This window comes from Bos grunniens, chromosome 24 (assembly GCF_055505025.1).
Source record: "Bos grunniens cultivar Pamir isolate PY7600 chromosome 24, Bosgru_T2T1.0, whole genome shotgun sequence".
In the NCBI taxonomy this organism is placed as follows: Eukaryota; Metazoa; Chordata; class Mammalia; order Artiodactyla; family Bovidae; genus Bos; species Bos grunniens.
This window is the reverse complement of record NC_141188.1, coordinates 33,075,856-33,095,973: the sequence shown is the minus strand read 5'-3', so window position 1 is coordinate 33,095,973 and position 20,118 is coordinate 33,075,856. Positions and strand designations below refer to the sequence as shown.

Below are 20,118 nucleotides of genomic sequence, written 5' to 3'. Positions count from 1 at the left end.
TATAAAGGAAGAATATCAAATTTGAGACACTTAAATCAGACCTTCACACTGAAGATGATAGTTGAATTGTTGGAAATTTCAAGTCTTTTAGCCTATTTAATATGTTTTGATCACACCTTATTTTAAAGCATCTCATTAGTTTGGGTAAACTTATTTACCTCTGTGGGTATGAGTTACTAGATATACCTGCATCTGGGCTTCCCAGGTGGCTCAGTGGTAAAGAATCCGCCTGCCAATATAGGAGATTCAGGAGATGTGGGTTTGATTCCTGGGTCAGTAAGGTCCCCTGAAGAAGGACATGACAGCCCACTCCCATAGTCTTTGCCTGGGAAATCCCATAGACAGAGGAGCTTGGTGGGCTACAGTCCCAGCGGGTCGCAAAGAGTCAGACATGACCTAGAGACTAAATAACAACAACAATACCTGCATATACATCCAAAGATGGAGTATACACTATTTTGTCACTCTGAAGTACTGATATTATGTTGATTTATTCAATTGATATTTATCAAGCTCTTGTGATAAGTTGTTGGATGTTCATAGGTGAGAAAAGGGAAGATGGAAATAAGTAAAGAAAAATGACTATTTTAAAAGAAAATCTTTAGGAGGAAACCAACTTTTTGATAAGATTTTCAGGCAAGGCCCACTTACAGCTTAGAAAGAGCAAGTGGTACAGAGAAGCTGATTGAGAAGTGCAGGTCAGGTGAGGAAGCAAGACAGGTGAAGACTCCAAAGCAGACACGGCACCCCGCCGGAGGCTGGGAGGCTAAGGCACTTAGCACACGGAGGCAACGCTGGAACACGATGAAGGCAGCCAAGCTGGCCGGGATGTGCACGGCCTCATAAACTGGTGAGAGGTTGGAATTTTATTTGAGAGAAATGGAAAGGCACTGAAGAATTCTATGTGACATCCTGAGATTGACTGACATGCCCACAAGATGCCTTCCCACTTCAGCAGGAAGACTGGATGAGAAGCAGGCAGAAGAGCAATTTCTTAGAAGGCTACTGAGATATCCTGAAATGACTACAGCCTGGACCACGATGATGGCTTTGGAGATGCAAAGAGGTGGATGGGATGCTCACTGGAGGTAGAATCTACAGGACTAACAGATTAGACGTGGGGGAAGAGGGAAAGTTAGGGACCTAGAAAACGAGGGATTCCTGGGTTTCTTGCTTGATAACTGGGTGTAGCATGGATACCTTTACCAAAAATGATGGAAGTTTGGGAAAAGATAGGCTTCAGGTGAGAGAATCGAGAGTTCAGGAAGTACACAATAAACTTCAGAAGGCTAAAAGAGATACAAATTGCAAAGTTAAACTGTCAGTGGAACACAATAATCTGGAATAAAGAGAAGAACTAGGCTAGAAACATATTTGGGAAATGTTGGTAAAGAAACAGTTACTGCAGCATGAATGGATGAGATGCTATGGAGAGAATAGATACAGAAGAAAGAGGACTGAAGAATTCCTACACTTTTGGAACAGGCAGAGGACAAGAAATCGCTAGAGGCAGAAGAAGGAAGAAAACTAGGAGGCGGGACATCATGAAGTCAGAGAGAGGCGCAGCAAGGGGAGGGCCACCCACTCTGTAGAGTGCTGTGGAGATGGACTGGAGACCAGTGGCAATCTTGGCGGCACAGCAACAATTTTCTTGAGAACACAGACCTTGAAGTGGAGTGGGGTAACAACAATAGATCCACAAACACTCAGAATATCGAGAACAGAAGTTCAATAACAAAACAAGACTTGAGTCCAAATGCGGTCAGAATAGGAGTAGCAATCCTATAGTGTGGGAATGCAGAAGAACAACACAAATGTATTTGACACCTTCGAGGTTCTAGTCACTGAGTCACGTGGGTTTCTGCATGAGCCAGCTGTCCTGCCATACTACCCTGGGTGGGGAAAGGTTCTGGGAGAACCACCAGCCAGACATGGCCCAGAGGCATCTGCCTACGATGGGCCTGGCATTGAATTTGGAACTGGGAGGCCTGGATTCTCTGAGCCTCTTGTCTGCCACTTATTAACCATGTGACCTTAGATCTCCATTTATCTGAGTCTGTTTCACTGTCTGTAAAATAGGCAGTTTAATCAGATGATGGTCACTGTCACTTCTAGCTTTGATTCTGTGGCATCGTACAGGCATCTAGGAATATGGAATTGGTAACCCTTGCGATTCATGGGGTTGCAAACAGTTGGACACGACTGAGCAACTGAACTGAACTGAACCCTTGCAAGAGCAATTTCAATGGAATAGTGGGGATGATGTGAACTGAAACGTGAATATATAAACCCTCAGAGAAACCCGGCTATGAAGGATCTTAAGGAAATGAAGGCAGATGGATACATGCTTCCAATATCATCAGGACACAACCCTTTGAGGTTCAGATGGGGCAGCACCTGACCAGGGAGCCAGGCTAGTGTCAACGAACTCCAAAAGAAGAACTAACATTTACTCAACATGTAGTAAAGGTCAGTAAGTCTGCAAGGTGCTTCATATGTGGAAAATGCTAGATATCCAGTGTTCTTCCTGCCTCAAATTCTCTCTGCCATTTATGGAATCATTGCAGGTACAAATTCATATGATTGATAGTCAATCTTTGAGAAGCAAATGGAAATGAATACGTTTTCCTCCACCTCCCGTGTTTTATTCAAAACAAAGTCTCCACGGCAAATTTAGGTTAATACTCATAGAATTTTGGTACAAAGAGAACATTTTTCACAAATTCAGAAGTCATCACACAGAAGAAGTGGGAAATTTAAATTCAAGTCTTCTGTCTTCAATTCCAAATTTCTTCATCACATGACAGCTGCTTACTATTACCCTTCTTTAATTGTCACATACCATGTCTTTCATCTATTTCTTGGATTATATGGGTTTATATAGTACTTAGCCTTCTATAGATTATATCTAAATCCCTTCTAAATAGGTACTCTAGTCTGGAACAAATAATCGTCTTTTTCAGTCTTTGGAAGATGCATTCCAGTCTCTATCATTACCCGTTGTGACTGTAAGTCAGAGTCCAGAAAAATCTAACCTGGTTCTTGACAATATCTGGTATTCAGGTTTTATTATCTCCCAAGGTCTTCTTTTCTCTTCCGAAGCCTCAATCCTCAGCAAGAAGAAGAGAAGAAAATACCACCTACATTGCTAAGTCCTTTAATTCCAATCTAAGTCAATGAACATACACATGATACTTCTTTTTGTGATAAAATTTAGTCCTACATGGTATGCCTGCTTTTTGGCAAACTCTTATGTAATAGCTTCACCTTTACTTCTGCTGATAAAAATTTCCACAATATTCACAATGAGAAGTCAGAGAGGCTTAATTTGACTAAGAAAGAATGAGAACAAAGTAAAACTCTATGTCTTTCTCATCAATGCGTTTTTTTAGGCTCATTTTTGTAAAACTTTACATATCTTTAGATAATTTTCTATGTCAAGTCCAAATAATATGGTCTACTTACATTTTTTCATGGTGGAGAGTATCAGAAAGGAAGTAGGCACATAAAATTTTTATGACAAATAGCATAATAAAGAAAAACAGTAACAAGGGTAAACATGTTGAATAGATTAGTGTACTGTTAAGGCACAAAGAAAAAATGTACAACTGAATCTTAATATCTAGTCAATTAACGACACTGCTACAAGTTATTATTAATCAGATTTAATAAGAAGGTATTCTTTTGCATGGAGTCATTTTTAACCCTCAGTAGCTAGGTGCTTAAAAAACAGTATTGTAAGAATCAAAATTAAAAAGTACTTTTAAATGTATTATTCTATGTAAGTGAAGGATATAGTTAAGCTTTATAATTATCATTAAGATTTTAGGTATAACTGAAGACTTGACCATCCCTTAAAGATAAATTTCCCTTGGAATTCCCTAGCAGTCCAGTAGTTAAGACTTCGCCTTCCACTGCGGGGGGTGCAGGTTCAATCTTGGTTGGGGAACCTAAGATCCCACATGCCTTTCAGCCAAAGAGTAAAAATGAATAAATATAAATAAATAAATTGGGCCAAGATATTTTAAAAATACTATTAAAAAAGGCAAATTTCCCAAATCAACTCTAACCAAATTAACAGGTAAAGACTATTAAAATGCCCTCCTTCATTTTTAAAATATTTCACCTCAAATGGTATTATGTTGCTGTTCAGTTGATAAGTCATATTTGACTCTTTGTGACCCAATAAACTATAGCCCACCAGGCTCCTCTGTCCATGGAATTCTCTAGGCAAGAATACTGGAGTAGGTAGCCATTCCTTTCTCCAGGGGATCTTCCTGACCCAGGGATTGAACCTGAGTCTCCAGCACTGTAGGTAGATTCTTTATCATCTAAGCCACCAGGGCATTTCCCTAAATGGTACAATACAGAGCAATTTAGAAATATCAGAAAATCTAAACCATGAACAGATAAAAAGAAACAGGCAAATTCCTTTCCAAAAACAATCTACTAAGAAATAAGAACTGAATTTTGCTTGACTTTAAATGCATACCACCACAATCATACATACACACACATATTAATTAATTTTAAACCCCTTTTAGGCACTATTTAAATTAAACCTGAATATAAAAACCCTTCTATATATGTAAAGCATAACAAAACAAAAGAGAGGAATAATTTTTTGAAAACATGCTTTTTTTTTTAAAAAAAAGAATTCTGTTCAAAAGCATTTAAAAATAAAACATTTGGGAAAATCTGAATATGGACTCATATAAGATAGTACAGATTTATTTCATCTCTTTAGCTGATTCCATGGACAGAGGAACCTGGTCGATGTCAGTCCATGGGGTCACAAAGAGTCGGACATCACTGAGTACCTTTCACCTTTAGCTGATTTCAATAATTTCTGGGCTAATGATACTGTGGTTAAGTAAAATGACCTTATTCTTAGGAAATATGTTATCTACAATTTACTTCCATGTAGCTCAGATTAATAAAAAAAAAGGTTGCAAAGACAGAGAAAAATCTGACAAAATATTCCTATCTGGCAGATTTGTGACATGGATACACAAACACACACACACCTGTTCTTTGTGTTATTCCTTTAACTTTTCTCTAGGTTTAAACATGATGGATATAAAAAGTTGGGAAACATTTCAGTTCATATGATGACAACTAGCAATATTTCCTTGCAAAGAAATGATTTGATCCAACATGCGCGTCATGAACCATTATCAAAACGATGTCCTTCCAGTTTGAAAAGATTTCATTTCTTTAGAGGACAGAAAGGTGAGGATTTACTTGTGGAGGAGAGAGGGGAAAGCAACTTCAAAGTTGGGGAGTCCGCCTGTTCACACAGAGCCCACATCTGGGGAACAGGGGCTCTGTGTTCGTCTTCTCAGCTCTCCCCTACCAGCTGACTGATGGCTATCTGCGGGGAGCTGCAGGGGGCCTTGGAGGGGGGGTGAGTGCAGAGACAAGATAAGGAAAAGGCAGTGACCCCAGACTGAAGAGAGACGGGTCTCCCTGGGGTTTTCATTTTGGTTGGCTCTCCAGATACAGACAGGTAGGAACGGGGAGAGAGCTATTAGAAACCAGGTGATAAAGCAGAAAGAAATTATAATAAAACAAGCCATCCTCGGCTCAGCTTCAAGGAAGGATGACTTACAAAACTATTTCACTGTAAATGAACTTGTTTTTCAACTGTGGAGGGGAGGAACACAAAATGACTCTTCAGCTAAGAAAATGTTCATTTTGAAACCCAAATCCAGAGAGTGAAGACTTGGGGAGAGAGCCTTTAAAACCAACGTGGAACATGTGGAGCTTAATAAATGGAGGGGCTCTTAAAAATTCCTGTTGTGAGAAAATATCTTCCTCACCACCCAGAAGACAAAGACAAACGGTGAGGGTTGACAACGCCATATTAAAAAGCCATCCCTACCCAATTTGTTATCCACAAATATACATATTCTTTTTAATTTACTCTAAGCCAGCATGTCGGCTCATAACATCTCGCTTTTATGTCATTATCCCTCAGCCATACACACAAGTCGGATCTGGGGATTTTAAGTCGCAGTGAAACTACACTGATATTCCAGATCTCAGGTGGTGTTGGCATGAGAGCCGGTCTCTTCAGTCACAAAGAAGACAGTATCCTAGGGAGTCTGCAATTAGTCCTACTTTGCACCATTCAAGCCCAAACTGCTGCTTCCCAAGAAGCAAGCCATCCTTTTTAATGGCCAGGCGGAAGAACACCACTGCCTTTCGATTTAAAGCACCTCTCTGCATAAGCCAACGAATAAAGCTGAGGAAAGGGTAAACCTACAGCGGAAAGGGATGTTTGGGGAGGATAAAGGGCAAGCATCAGAAAAAGGCGAGTTACCTCATCCGATTGCGAGGGACTGATTCTGGGCATGGGCGAGACTTGCGGCGTTTTCAACTGCGTGCTGTTGCTGTCGGGCACCAGCTCTCGGTGGACCGTTTGAATGTGGTTCTGGAGTTCACTTTCAGACTCAAACTTCACGTTGCAGCTAGAGCAGCGCGTCTTGGGGGCGCCGGCCTTGCCCTTGCCCTCCACGGCCCCCAGGTTCTCAGTCTGGCCCAGGCCCGGTCGACTGGAGCCGGGAGCGATGTTGACCCCAGGACTGGCGCTCTTACTGAGGTTCACGCAGCCGGCACACAGACCGTAGGGCAGGCCGTTGATGTCCAGTTTCACCAGATCTTGCTTGGAACGGAATTCTTTGAGACAGGACGCACACTTGTACAGTTTGGGGACGTGCGGGCCACGGCCAGTGGCCTGGACCGTGGCCCCGTTGCCCGTCTTCTGCATGTGGAACGTCCCGTGGATTTTGAGCTCCAGGGTGGAGGTCACCGTCTGCATGCAAACCACGCAGCGGAACCCCGTCAGGGAGTTCCGCAGGTCGGGGTGCATCTGGCAATGCTCCAGGAACTCCTCCTCGCTCTGCAATGGCATCTTGCAGATGCGGCAGTTTCCTGTATCCAGGCTCTTACTGTGCGTGACCTTGTGTTCAGTCAAAGTCAAGAGCGAGGGGAAGCGCTCCCCACAGATGGGGCACATGTAATGTTTCACGGGGCCCAGGTGCGTCTGCATGTGCTCCCGGAGGCCGTTCTCCGAGAAGAAGGTCCGCGAGCACACGTTGCACTTGTAGTTCCCTTTGATGAGCTCGGCTTTCTTCTTGACGATGGCGCTCTCCCCCGGCCGGATGTTGTGGTCCCGGAGTTGGTGGTTCTGCAGGAGCGTCTCCATGGTGTAGGCCGCCCCGCAGATGTCGCAGCCGTACATGGGCTCTGAGGTGTCCACGTCCTCCTCGCTGCCGTCGTGGCTGTTGTGGGACTCCTGGCTGTTGGTCAGTAGGGTCTGCAACTCCACCTCCTCCTTCTGGCCCGGCTCCGAGGCCCCGTTGGCGCCACAGTTGGGCGTCTTGGTGTCGAACACGCAGTGCTTCTCCCGCAGGTGCTTCTCCAGCAGGATGATGGCATGGAAGGCCTTGCTGCAGAACTGGCAGTTGTACTTCTTGCTGTGCGTGGTGATGTGACACTGCAGCTCCACCTCGGTGCCGAAGGACTCGCCGCAGAAGATGCACTTGTGCACTTTGCCCTGGTTCTCCAGGTGGTTGTGCTTCACGTGCAGCTGCAGGTCTGTCTCGTTGCGGAAGTCCCAGTTGCAGGAGGTGCAGCGATATACTTTCTTCTCATTACTGTGCTTCACGGCCAGGTGGAGTTGGATGGAGACCTTGGAATCGAACACCTCCTGGCAGAGGGTGCAGCGGAAGAAGACGAAGGTGTGCATGTCCAGCAGGTGTTTCTGCAGGTCGTCCACCGACGTGAACTGCTTGTCACAGCTCTCGCAGATGTAGTACGTGGAGGTGATCATGAAATGAATGGTCACGTGCTTCAGCAGGGACTCTTGGTTGGGGAACTCCTTGTTGCACTGAGGACAGGTCAGTTTCGGGAGCACGGTGTCCAGGTGGGTCTTCAGGTGAGTCTGAAAGCCATCCAGGGACGTGTACTTAGCACCACACTGATTACAGATATATTCTCCAGCCTGCCGTGCAGGCGCCCCTCCTACCGCCTGCATCATCTTCAGAGATGTCTGCTCTATGGCCACAGGTGACAGGGGACTCAAGGCCCTGGATTTCTTCCCGTTGTGGATATAATTCAGGGCCAAGGGAATGTTTTTATGATTCTCTTTGATGTGCTTGTTCAGTTTAAGAACGCTGTTGAATATGGGGGAATTTGTACAATAGGAACAAGAATAGACTTCTACGACTGGCTCTTTCGGAGTCCCGAGCACTGGGGACCCAAATCGGGAGCCACTGAGGTCACAATGGACCTGTCTTATATGCTCTTCCAGCGAAGAGTCAGTGAGGAACCCCATGTAGCAGTGGGGACAGAAGAAAGCATTGCTGTCCTTTGCCGCGGGGTTCGCAAATCCATGAGAACATCGGATGTGTTCCTGAAGGGTGTTGAGGTCGTTGACAACTTCAGAGCAGAAGTTGCACTGGTAGACTATGGCGGGCAAGGCAGAAACGATCAGACCTGGGTCCTGAGCTTCATGCACTTGCTTAAGATGTTCATTGAGGTTATAGAGGGAGGGCAGTACCTCCAAGCAGTACTGACAGATGTGGGCCTGCTCTGGCTTATCTAAATGCATAGTTTTCAGGTGAATCTGCAGAACCGCCAGACTGGAAAACAACTGCTTGTTGCAGTAAATACAGCTGTAGGTGACCTTCGCCTGTTTACTCGAGGGGACAGTCATGTCCGGGGTCTGCTGAGCGGCCCGCTTCCTCCCCCGACTCTTTGGGATGGGTGGGGCGGCTTCCACCATGGTCGAGCTGTCCACCGAGAGGTTGGAGTCCGGGGTTGTGCTGGACACGGAGGTGTAGCCCACCGTGACCAAGGAAGGGCTGTTGCTGTGGTTGCACGACTCCGGTTGCTGGTGACCGTCCATGTGGCTATACAGCTCCTCGACGCTGTGGAAGCTCTCGGAACAGATGCTGCAGGAGTTCTTCTTCTCCCCGCCGTGCATCTGCTCCATGTGGTTCATCAGGGAGGTCTCCTCCACGAAGAGCTCGTGGCAGTAGACACACTGGAGGGCCGCCCGGTCCTCGTTCGGGGAGCACTCGGGGTGGCACTCGGCGATGTGCTTTTGGAGGTCTTCTGGGAAGTCAAAGCCTTCCTCGCACTGACTGCACTTCTGAGTGTCCTTCATCTTCCAGTCTTCCATCCTGGAACCCGACTGGGAGCCGTCCTTGTTCCTCTCGTGGACCTGCATGTGCCCGTGTAAGGAACTAGAGGACAGGAACCCACGGCGACAAATGGCACATTTATATGGCTTGTTGGACGTGTGAGTCTTCAAGTGGATCTTCAGGTGATCACTTCTGGAGAAGGCGGCGTCGCACTCACTGCAGTGGTACTTCTTGTCCCCGGTGTGGAGTTTGATGTGGCGGTCTCGGCTCCGCTTGTGTTTGAACAGCCGGCTGCAGTAGGTGCACTTGAAAGGCAGCTTGTCGCTGTGACTCTGCTCATGGTGCTTTAGGTAGCTGAGACGGCTGAATGACTTGTCACAGAACTGGCACGGGTACGGGAGTCCAGGGCCACCTTCTTCCTCTCCAAAATCGCAACCTTCTCCGTGGCTGGGGGAAGTCTGGTCCTTGCTCGAAGGTGAGGAAGCTGGCCAGGAGCAAGTGGGGTCATCCTCTACATCCACTCCATCTGCAATGAGAAGATGGGAACTTTTCACTTTCCAGGTCGAGAGTTCAAGAACGAGTTTACTGTACTCTTTCAACAAGTACACAGGGCGGGGCCAACCCGAACCTTGTGAGGGGAAGAAAAGGAGGAGAGACTATTTGGAAGGAACACTTTCAAATCTGAGCCCAAAGCTTTTCTTCTACGTTGACTTTTCGCTGGCTTGTAAAATATAAAACAATATTAAATAGTTCGATGTCTAAATTACCCCTTTATTACTTTTTATCATTCTTCCTTAGGAGCAAGGTATATATTATGCATTGACAATTTTATTAAAATGCAGATTTTAATATATTTAATGTTTCTTTTGTATTCATTCTAAAATGATTTGCATATTATGTGAGCAACTGAAGGACCAAATGAAAAGAGGAAATATTACAAGAATGATTTAAAATTAATGCAGTCAACCCAGATGTCTAATATTTAATAAAAAATTCCCTCTGCATTTTGCTTGTTTTTATAGGAAAAGGCAATTCTGCAGGCCAAAATCTTTTATGGGGTTCTTATTGATACAGACCTTATTGCATTCAGCAAAAAAATATTAAAAAGTAAGCACATGAAAGAAGACAGAAAACACAATAATAATTATGTCTTGTGTAATAAAAGACAACCAGGATTTCTTCAATAACTGTAAGATTCGAATAGCATAGACCAGAAAATGGATTATTAGATGTTAGAAGGGTATGACTAGATATTACATGTGGCTAGGATCAGCCAGGATCAAGAAAAAAAATGAGAGTTTCACAGGGTCAGAATGTAATAGTGTATTTTGTTTGGAAAGTTCAAGAGGTGACCCGCCATTTCTTCCTTTTGCTAAAGCTTCAGCGGCATGAACTTCCTTAGCCAAACAGGACCTGTACTTTGAGGTGAGCGGAGACAAAGCAACTTGTGAAAAACTGGAAACAGGAAAAGTGATAAATGATTATGGTAAATGCTGAAAGATTTATGAGTAACAAAGAGAAGACAAACAAGCCTGAAAGCCAGATATAACCTTAGCGAGCTATCCATAAAGTAACTCTACCTTCTATTAGGTGGTTTTTTTTAACCATGTTTGCAGCAAGTGTACACTCTTACTTCTGTCACTTTCTTAACATCCAAGTGGAAAATGAGACGTCTTAAATAGACTGTGAAACCTCTTTCTGACTTTTCAAAACAATTCTAGTCTATCATTCATGATTAGAAGACATCGCAAAAGCTTTTCACTCTCCAAAGGAGCAAGACTTTTCATAAATGCCGACAAGTAAGGACCATGGAGTAGGGTTGGTGGAGATAGTGATTCTATTAGAATAGGTCTGGTTAAGAATCTTATTGAGGTATTCAAATAAGATGCTATTAGAATGCGATCAAATACATTTTAAAATCCTTCAAAGCTGAAGTTCACTAGCAAGCTATATTATTAACATAAAAGGAGAAACTGGCGAGCATTATGTAAACAAATTCCACGTCTGCTTTCTTTAAGGTAACAAGATTTTACTAGATTATCAACCTCTTGCTTATCCACAGGAAACAGATGAGGATCATTCCTTTCCTGCATCTAGAAACTGATGACAACACCATCTCACTATCAATGCCAGATGGCAACCATCTAACTCTGAGAAAACAACCAAACACCATTCCTGGATTCCTGCCCACTGCAACAAAGCTTCGCAATACAAGTTGAAAGCCACATGATTTTGCATCCTCATTTATATCCGTCTATAAGCCAACATGTTTCCAGCATAAGAAAGAGTTTGAGAATTGCTGGTGTGATTTCAATTTAAAGGTAAATACCTATAAAGAATATATGCAAGTAAACTTGTCAGCCAACATATAGAGAAACTATTTTGAAAAATTAAAAACAAAAACAACCTCAATGATGATTTAGCTTTTCCCTTAAAGAAAATAAGCCATCTATAGCTGGTAGCCCTAAAACAAAGTCTTGAAATATTTTTTCCTAATTAAAATTTTCTAATATTTTACACAATTTTTATATTATAAACTTATAATATTTATATAATATGTATATTATAAAAATAATATTTTATTAAATTTGGCTCAGCATTCTAGAAAGAAAATCTATCACTTTTCACACATTTATTATTTTGGCTTATATCCTATTGTTTCACTTAAAAATATTTTCAAACATATCATCTGTGTACAGTTGGGGAAAACAGTGAATCAGAAATTAGTCATGCATCTAGACTAAAAGAATAGAACTTAAGCTTGATAATTTAGCAAGTGAATCTATTATTAAATTGCAGATTGTGCCTCGGCATGATATATTATTATAACAACACACCAAGAATTACAGAGCAATAGACCATTATACACACGGTGCAATCCTTGACACCATGCTTAAATCAGGTTCTTGTCTGTGGCCATGCCTGATTATACCTATTACCTAACCGTTCTCCTAAGCTTGTAAATTTCAAATACAGTCACGTGAGGTGAGGGTCGGGAGTTTTTACTCAAACCAAGATTCAAGGGAGCTAGAAACCTTCTCTTCACTCTCTCTCCTGTCCCTATTACTTGGTCTTGGCGAAAAGAGGTGATAATCACAGATGATGTATCTCTGTAACTGAGATGCATGGAAATTGCCCTACCGGATTAACAGGCTGCAGAACGGAGGACATTGAGCAGAAGTAGAAAGTTTGAGTAGGGAATGCCACTTTAGAAGAATAAACAAAGGTTCCACAAAAAGTTGATTTCTGTTTTAGAGTCAAAATTATAAAATGCTCATTTGCTAGGACTATAACTGAGCCTGTTTTCCTTGGGGTGCTCAAGGAACTCACTGAGGATACTCCCAGGGGTGTTAGTTCATGCTCTAAGGGTATCAGTATCGCCCCAGACTTTTGTATTAGTGGTGGTGTTGCCAATATTCTCTGAGGTCTACCTTAGTCTCTGCAAGCTACCCATTCCCATCACCTTAAGTTTTTTGGCATGCACAGCTCAAACAATGCTTACATGGCTACTACAGACCTAAACAATTTCAAGTTGTTTTTTTCATCTGGAAGAAACTATGGAGGATTCTTTCAATCCCCGTTACTGAGTCAACTTGAACTTTTTTTCCCTTCAGCACTCACTAAGTGCTACTAACAGGAATGTCTTTTTGTGTTATGGCAAGTTTTCTGCATTTCAATGTGAAGTACTTAACATGTCCACGTTAAATTTTAATTTTTGGAATCAATCACTTCACACTAGCTGACTCTCGGAGAGCTATACCTCTTACAACGGGAAGAAGGAAAGGGGAAAAAAATAAAGATACACAGATACAACTTTGCTGGAAACCAACTCCATGGCCTAAAAGTCTATTTAAAGATGCAAATGTGTGTGCACAGTTACTGCAGATGTTTTTCTACAGCAACTGTACTTGCTGAGTTTCAGCATTTCCATAAAGCACATTAAAACAAGTGTGTGAACACTCGGAGATGAAAGTCTCGAACACTCCTGAGATTTGCAGTGGAAAGGAGAGCCGCCTGACTTTTCTCCAAGCAGACAGGAATGCCCATGATTCAGCAGCCTGAGTAAATAAAAGAGGTCCTTATTTCCTAATTTTGCTGGCTGGCCACACTGCAGCAGCCTCTGTGCTCCTGCCAAAAGGGATACAGAACTGGAACTACACCCAGCCGCTGAAGGCCTGTCTTTGTTAGCCAGCCAGGCTTTCCCGACCATCTTCTGGCAACAAAACTGCCATATCCTGCAAGGAAGATCTCCATCTCGGGCTTGATGGTTCTCTAGTCTGCCTGAAAGGACAAAACAACAGATTTTGCTGGGTCTGCATCGGAGGAGGACAGCTGGAAACTCAGTTAGCGGCAGAGCCACACCTGTTCGGTCATATTTATGGGGGAAAGTGCTCACTAACAGAAAAGTGAAGTCATGCTAGAAGGAGGGCTTGCACAGGGAAAAAGACACCAGAGCAGGAAGTACTACCTCTCTGACATGAGCCATCGCCCCTCATGGACCAACCTGGAAGAAGAAAGCCAAGATTGGCTGTGATTTTATCCTGGCTGCTGGGGGACAGACAGACGAATACACCCCAGGAGGGGCTGCCTGGTAGCCAAATGGGGGGCTGATAATGTCTGTCTACAGCCTGTCACTACGGAAGAAAAATGCTGCTGAGGGTCCGGCTTTTCTTCCACCTTCAAGTCCAACCCAAGTAGTCAATAAAAAAAAGATCAAAGAAAGAGGAAGAGAAGATGTTCAGGAAGGTCTAGGGGGATGCTAAAGCTTTTTTTTTTTTTTTTAATTTTTTGCACTATCAAGCAGGTCTTAGTTGGGCTTCCCTGGTGGCTCAAAAGGTAAAGAATCTGCCTGCAATGTAGGAGAGGGTAAGTTACATGCTTCTGGAGGGCAGGGACCAAGTCTTTTAGAATGCTGACTCCAACAGTATGGGCAATCCTGAAATTATTAAGGAGAAAGACAAATAACAAAGTGGATTGACTCAATGTGTTAAAGAAGTTATCTGAGTCTCTGAAGTTATGGAAACTTCCAATACTTTTAGTTGTTTGTAGGGTTGGCCCCACAAGAAGCTGGCCTACTGACGTCCTTCGCTACCTGAGTTCATTCACTGTAACTACAGGGTTCTCGCCAAACCACCCTTCAGGGACTCAGTATCATGTGTGTGCAAGATTTCCTTAACAGAAACAGGATTTAGATCACCAGTTACTTTTCAAGTGTGGAAAAGAAGACTGAATACTGACAGCTCTGGTACCTCTGTTTTTGGAGGTCAATGACTCAGAATGAAAACTAAAAGTCAAGAGTCTGGAGTTTTATTTCTAGCTTCATAACGGACTTAGAGAGTGACCTGGCCAAGTCATTTAATCTGCCCCTACCTAGGTATTTCACCTGCAATATGAAGATAATAATTCTTGCTACTTACCCTCTGGGGTGTTACAAAGATTAGTGAATGTTTCTAGGGCACCTATCATTGCTGGAAGAAAAGGTGCGTATGTAAACAAAAAGACTTATATGTGTTGCATGTATTAACGTTTTCACATGTAAGCTTCTTATATGTGCAGTATAAACATATTTTAGCATTTTCTTTTAACGGAACCACTGGAATATCAGCTTTAAGGACTGGCCCAAAGAGTGTCTTAAGCATTCATAGGTTTATATTCAGTCATCAAGAAAATAAAATATAAATACTTGGTGATATCTAAAAGGTAATGAACCATAAATCCAAGCTGACTGTGTTAAATTATCATACATATGATATAATGTTGGGTCTTTACAGACAGATGACCTTGGAATGAGTATTTTGCTAGGTAATTCTGAAGCCAAGTATGGACTTTTGTAATCACCTCTTTTATCCTTAAAACACTAGCAGTACAATCATTGCTGGTTACTCACTCATTTCAGACTCTTTGCAAACCCCGTGGACTGGAGCGCACAAGGCTCGTCTGTCCATGGAATTCTCCAGGCAAGGATACTGGAGTAGGTAGTCATTCCCTTCTCCTTCTCCAGGAGATCTTTCCTACCCAGGGTTCAAATCCAGGTCTCCTGATTGCAGGCAGATTCTTTACTGTCAAAGCCAACAGCAAAGTCCCAATCATTGCATTATTTAACATCAAAATAAGTGCATTCAGTGGATGATTTTTTTTTTAAGTGTAGGACAATAGGCGGAGAAGGCAATGGCACCCCACTCCAGTACTTTTGCCTAGAAAATCCCATGGACGGAGGAGCCTGGTAGGCTGCATGCAGTCAGTCCATGGGGTCGCTAGAGTCAGACATGACTGAGCGACTTAACTTTCACTTTTCACTTTCATGCATTGGAGAAGGAAATGGCAACCCACTCCAGTGTTCTTGCCTGGAGAATCCCAGGGACAGGGGAGCCTGGTGGGCTACCGTCTATAGGGTCGCACAGAGTCGGACACGACTGAAGTGACTTAGCAATAGCAGGACAATAGGTATAAACATGAGATCGAAACAATTTTCCAGGTTAATTCTTGCACTGACTGGAAAATGGTTCTTTCTTTATCCAGCTTGCTAGAGGGAGCAAACTTTTATGTTAGAGTTCATAGTCCTTTTTCTACTCCTTAACTTAAGACAATTAAAGTGAGAACCTTGAGGAAAATATACTGGGTACACAAAGGCTGAGAGAAGTTAGGTGCTATCAAGAGAGAACATATTTTGAAATATGTGTTTAGTAGACACAGGTAACAAGGATATTTGTCCCGTTAACCCAGAGTCATCACAGTAACAACTCTGCATCATCATATTTAAAATCATCTAACCAAATTGCACAACACATTTTTAAAGCAATGATCTAAATTGCTGAAGGATATGGTCACTGTAAATAAACCATTATGCATTATTACACAATTGTTTCCTTTCATTCTCAACAGAAATGTCAACAGTTTTAGAAAAGCAGCCACTTTAGTAACATAACTATCATACTTTTGAAAAAAAACCCACAGTCCTGCATTAAATTCACTCCTTTGTCATACAACTTATTTATCTACTTGAGAAGGAATACTCTTTACTGGGTGTTCAAAAGAGCAAAGTGAACCTTACAATTATGTACAGTTCACAGATGCTTTATAATTCTGTAATATCACACATTGTTCTGGAAGGACCAATTACATGCATTAACAGGCTACGAGGGAAAAGGGTGGTCAGTCATTAATGATAGCAAATTGCGGGAGCAGGCAATGGAGGAACACATTTTTTTAACACAGTCAAGATGAATTCCAGATATCAGAGCTCAGAGGCTATTTATTTTTCCTTTCAATACTCCCTTAAAAAAAAAAAAAGTTCACTGCTTAGGATGAGCCAATAGAAGAGATAAGAAGTTGTTATCACCCCACCTCAGCCCCTCCTTAGGTAATCCTGGTGTTTAGAGCCAAGCTGGCTCTTTCACCAGACACATTTCTATTACATGTGCAGAGAAGTACAAATGTTTTGCTTGCTGTTGCTTAAAGTTCACTTGAACAGACGGAGCTCAATGAATTCCATCTTCTACCGCCAAATTAAACAGAAAACAGTGCATTCTTAAGCAGTTCACACTTAACTCCACCTCTCAAATCAGAGGAAAAAGCTGACGTGAAACCAGTTAAAAAACACTCATCGTCTCTCTCACGGAAACCAAGACGTGTTTCTGAAGCCAGACAGAAGGAAAAGCGGTTTCCAGGGATGGGGGGCAGGGGGTATGCACGGCTTTGCTGATCCCATCTTTTGGCTCACTTAAAGATATAGATAACTAGTGATAAGCACCAAGCTCTTGGCGTTCAATAATTGGCAATCGTGTGCTACACATCTGCTTACAGTGCTGTGACAGTGAGCTTTCTACATCATTTAACGTATTTATCTCTCCTTTAATAATGACAGCCATCATCACAGTGAATTTCCCAAATCTGTTTTCTTTTTATCTCAACTATTTTGAGTTAGAAGGCGTTTTCATTACTTAGAAGTCTTGTATTTATGACCTCATACCACAAAGAATTTGAAGCACTTCTTCATTGCTTATTTCATTTACTCATTTGTTCAGCCAACATTTATGAAGCACCTACTATGTGTTTAGGTCTGATAACTAGCATATGAACTCTAGAAATTACTATGTTTTTAAAGTTTTTACTTGCTTGTCTATAACAAAATAAATAATAAAATTCTAGCCTTCCTCATAGTTAATATTCTTAGAATCAAACATGACATTGTATGAAACAGCTTTCTAAACTACTGCAATATAAAAATGTACTAAAATTACCACTGCTAGTCTAAAAGCCATAGCTACCTTTACGTTATAACTGAAAAATGTGAAAACATTATAAAGGAATAAAAATTAACTAATTTAGTTGTTGCTTTTTTCCATATTGAGATTCTAAGAATTTTAAAGGACTTAAGGGACATCTTTGTTTAAAAATAAAAAAATAAACAAATATACCAAAACAAAATCTTCCGAATGCTAATAATAATTACCTTGAAAATCAATGTGCTTTAGCTCATTCTTTAATAGCTCCACACAGCAAGCTGTGATTAATTCATTAGTGGAGTAAAATTCCCATGATGGAATAGCTTGCATTCAGAATCCTGAAACCACATTCCACAGGTCTGACACCAGCCCAATATCTCACTATTTTACTTGCTGAGAAATTTCTTGAGGGTAAATTCTATTTTGCTTCAAAATCCTTTGCTCTAGGGTGAAATATACCTATAAAGCTTTGAAGATATAGCCACATCTTTTGACATATACTCAACAAATTTCTCAGTTACCATGTTAATCATTGTACCTGTAAGTTAATCTCTTCACTGAAGTAGAGGTAAAGTAAAAGGGATTCTTGCACTAACAAAGTTAAATTTGAAAATGGCTTTATTGGTGAATGATGGATCTCAGAAAAATCATTTCATCATGTTAATAATGGCTTTTTTGAAAAACTGCCCTAACACACTAGAATGTTTAGACAAAGTGATCAAAGAGGAAACTGGGGTATGAGTTTGTTTTGTCATGTAAAACTCTTCTGAATATTTTTCCAGCATGTAGGCTTTGATTCAAGGTTGGCAAACTTTGGGTCACAAGGAATTATAACAGTCCTAAAGTGGTGTTCACTCGAGCTGAATTCCACCTGTATCATACCCACAGCAGCCGCAAAGCTGACATGAATTTTTGGCAGTTTAAAGAGGCCACATTGTATACTTCACTGCAGATAAAGCCACTGGAGAATACAAAAGTGTTGAAAGGCTAAAATTTAATTAATGACCAATTAGCACCCCCTGTGGGTTCATTGTGCGGTAAAGTGATAAATACGGTGTGCTAATATAGAAAAAGCTGTTACAAAGATTAGGGAGGAAATACTACCAGAATTATCCATTTGGTATTATAATACAGTGGTCATCAGTATTCTTGATTTTGAGGTTCCTGTGTCTAAACATGATAGGAATTAAGATCTAAGGCAAAATTATTATTTTCTTTTTATTTTAAGGTACAGAGGTTAAGCCTCACACTCAGCTCGTGAATGCACCTAGCGAAACACCTTGCAGCTGCAACTCAGACTAGTGTGTGTAGCCTCCTACCCAGTCAGTGTCCATGCACTTTGTGGGGAAGTTATATGCTATGTTAGTTGCTCAGTCGTATCTGACTCTGAGACCCCATGGACTGTAGCCCGCCAGACTCCTCTCTCCATGGGCTTCTCCAGGCAAGAATCCTGGAGGGGTTTGCCATTCCCTTCTCCAGGGGATCTTCCTGACCCAGGGATGGAACCCAGGTCTCCTGCATTGTAGGCAGATTCTTTACCCTCTGAGCCACCAGGAAAGACCTTATATACTATTAGTGGTATTTAAAAATTGGTGGATGCTGGACTATCTTGAGATTCTATGCGTATGTTGAGATCTACAGAACAAATCACCAATACATCCTCACAGGATAGAATGTCTATGATGTTTGAAAAGAATCATCATTAACTTTCACATTAACACTTACATAGTAAAACTAAAATGTGATGTTGGATCCGAAGTAACCCCAGTGATACAAGGAGTCGTTTATTTTAAATGGAATAATGTTTACAAACAGCAAAGGATAAAAGTATGTTCTTAAAATAACTCTAAATATGGCATAACAAAATATCTCTACACAGATCATTAATATCAATGACCTTATTTGTATAGTTTTTTTTTCCATTTACCTAATTAGGCAATATTTGAAAGAGGCAATCCTGAAAAAATGCTGATTATCAATTTGATGGATTCTCCAGGTACCTCATTCTCCCTTTGTTTTATATGCCTCCCTTTAGGTTCAGTTTATTCTTCCCTAGAATGAATCTAAAAATGAAATTCAAACTGGCTCATTCTGTCATTTGTTTCTTGTTAACAGTCCTGGTAATGTATTTATAGGAACCAAACTAGTCAAAAGTATAGCCCAGGGAAGGCACGCATGTATGTTTTTATGCAGGACTGAACGTTCAGAACAGATTTAATGCTTACTGCTCAATCATGGCATACATTTTAAAAATATCTTTTCTATTTCTCATTACAAAGTGTTAATCATATAATTTGCCACTTAATATGTGTATATGTACAATCATGCCTTAATGAAGTACACTTCATTAGGGGAAGTCTCTATGATGCAATTTTTTTTACCTAATATATATCACATATATTATTTTTATTAAATTATATATGTTGTATACTCAATCATATATTTAACACATATGCATATACTTATGTATATGCATGAATATGCATGATGAAGCACAAGCTGGAATCAAGATTGCCGGGAGAAATATCAATAACCTCAGATATGCAGATGACACCACCCTTATGGCAGAAAGTGAAGAGGAACTAAAGAGCCTCTTGATGAAAGTGAAAGAGGAGAGTAAAAAAGTTGGCTTAAAGCTCAACATTCAGAAAACGAAGATCATAGCATCTGGTCCCATCACTTCATGGGAAATAGATGGGGACACAGTGGAAGCAGTGCCAGACTTTATTTTTTTGGGCTCC

General features: G+C 41.5%; 1 protein-coding gene across 7 annotated transcripts in view; it reads right to left on the bottom strand.

Annotated features, from left to right (window-relative positions):
- The window catches only part of ZNF521 (zinc finger protein 521), a 311,483-nt gene that overhangs the window by 170,474 nt on the left and 120,891 nt on the right, over window positions 1–20,118 (bottom strand). For all 7 annotated transcript variants that reach the window (XM_086372915.1, XM_086372918.1, XM_086372921.1 and 4 more), the window contains one exon: window positions 6,326–9,678. In XM_086372915.1, coding sequence (XP_086229041.1) covers window positions 6,326–9,678 — 3,353 coding nt within the window. The remainder of the gene's footprint in view (window positions 1–6,325; window positions 9,679–20,118) is intronic.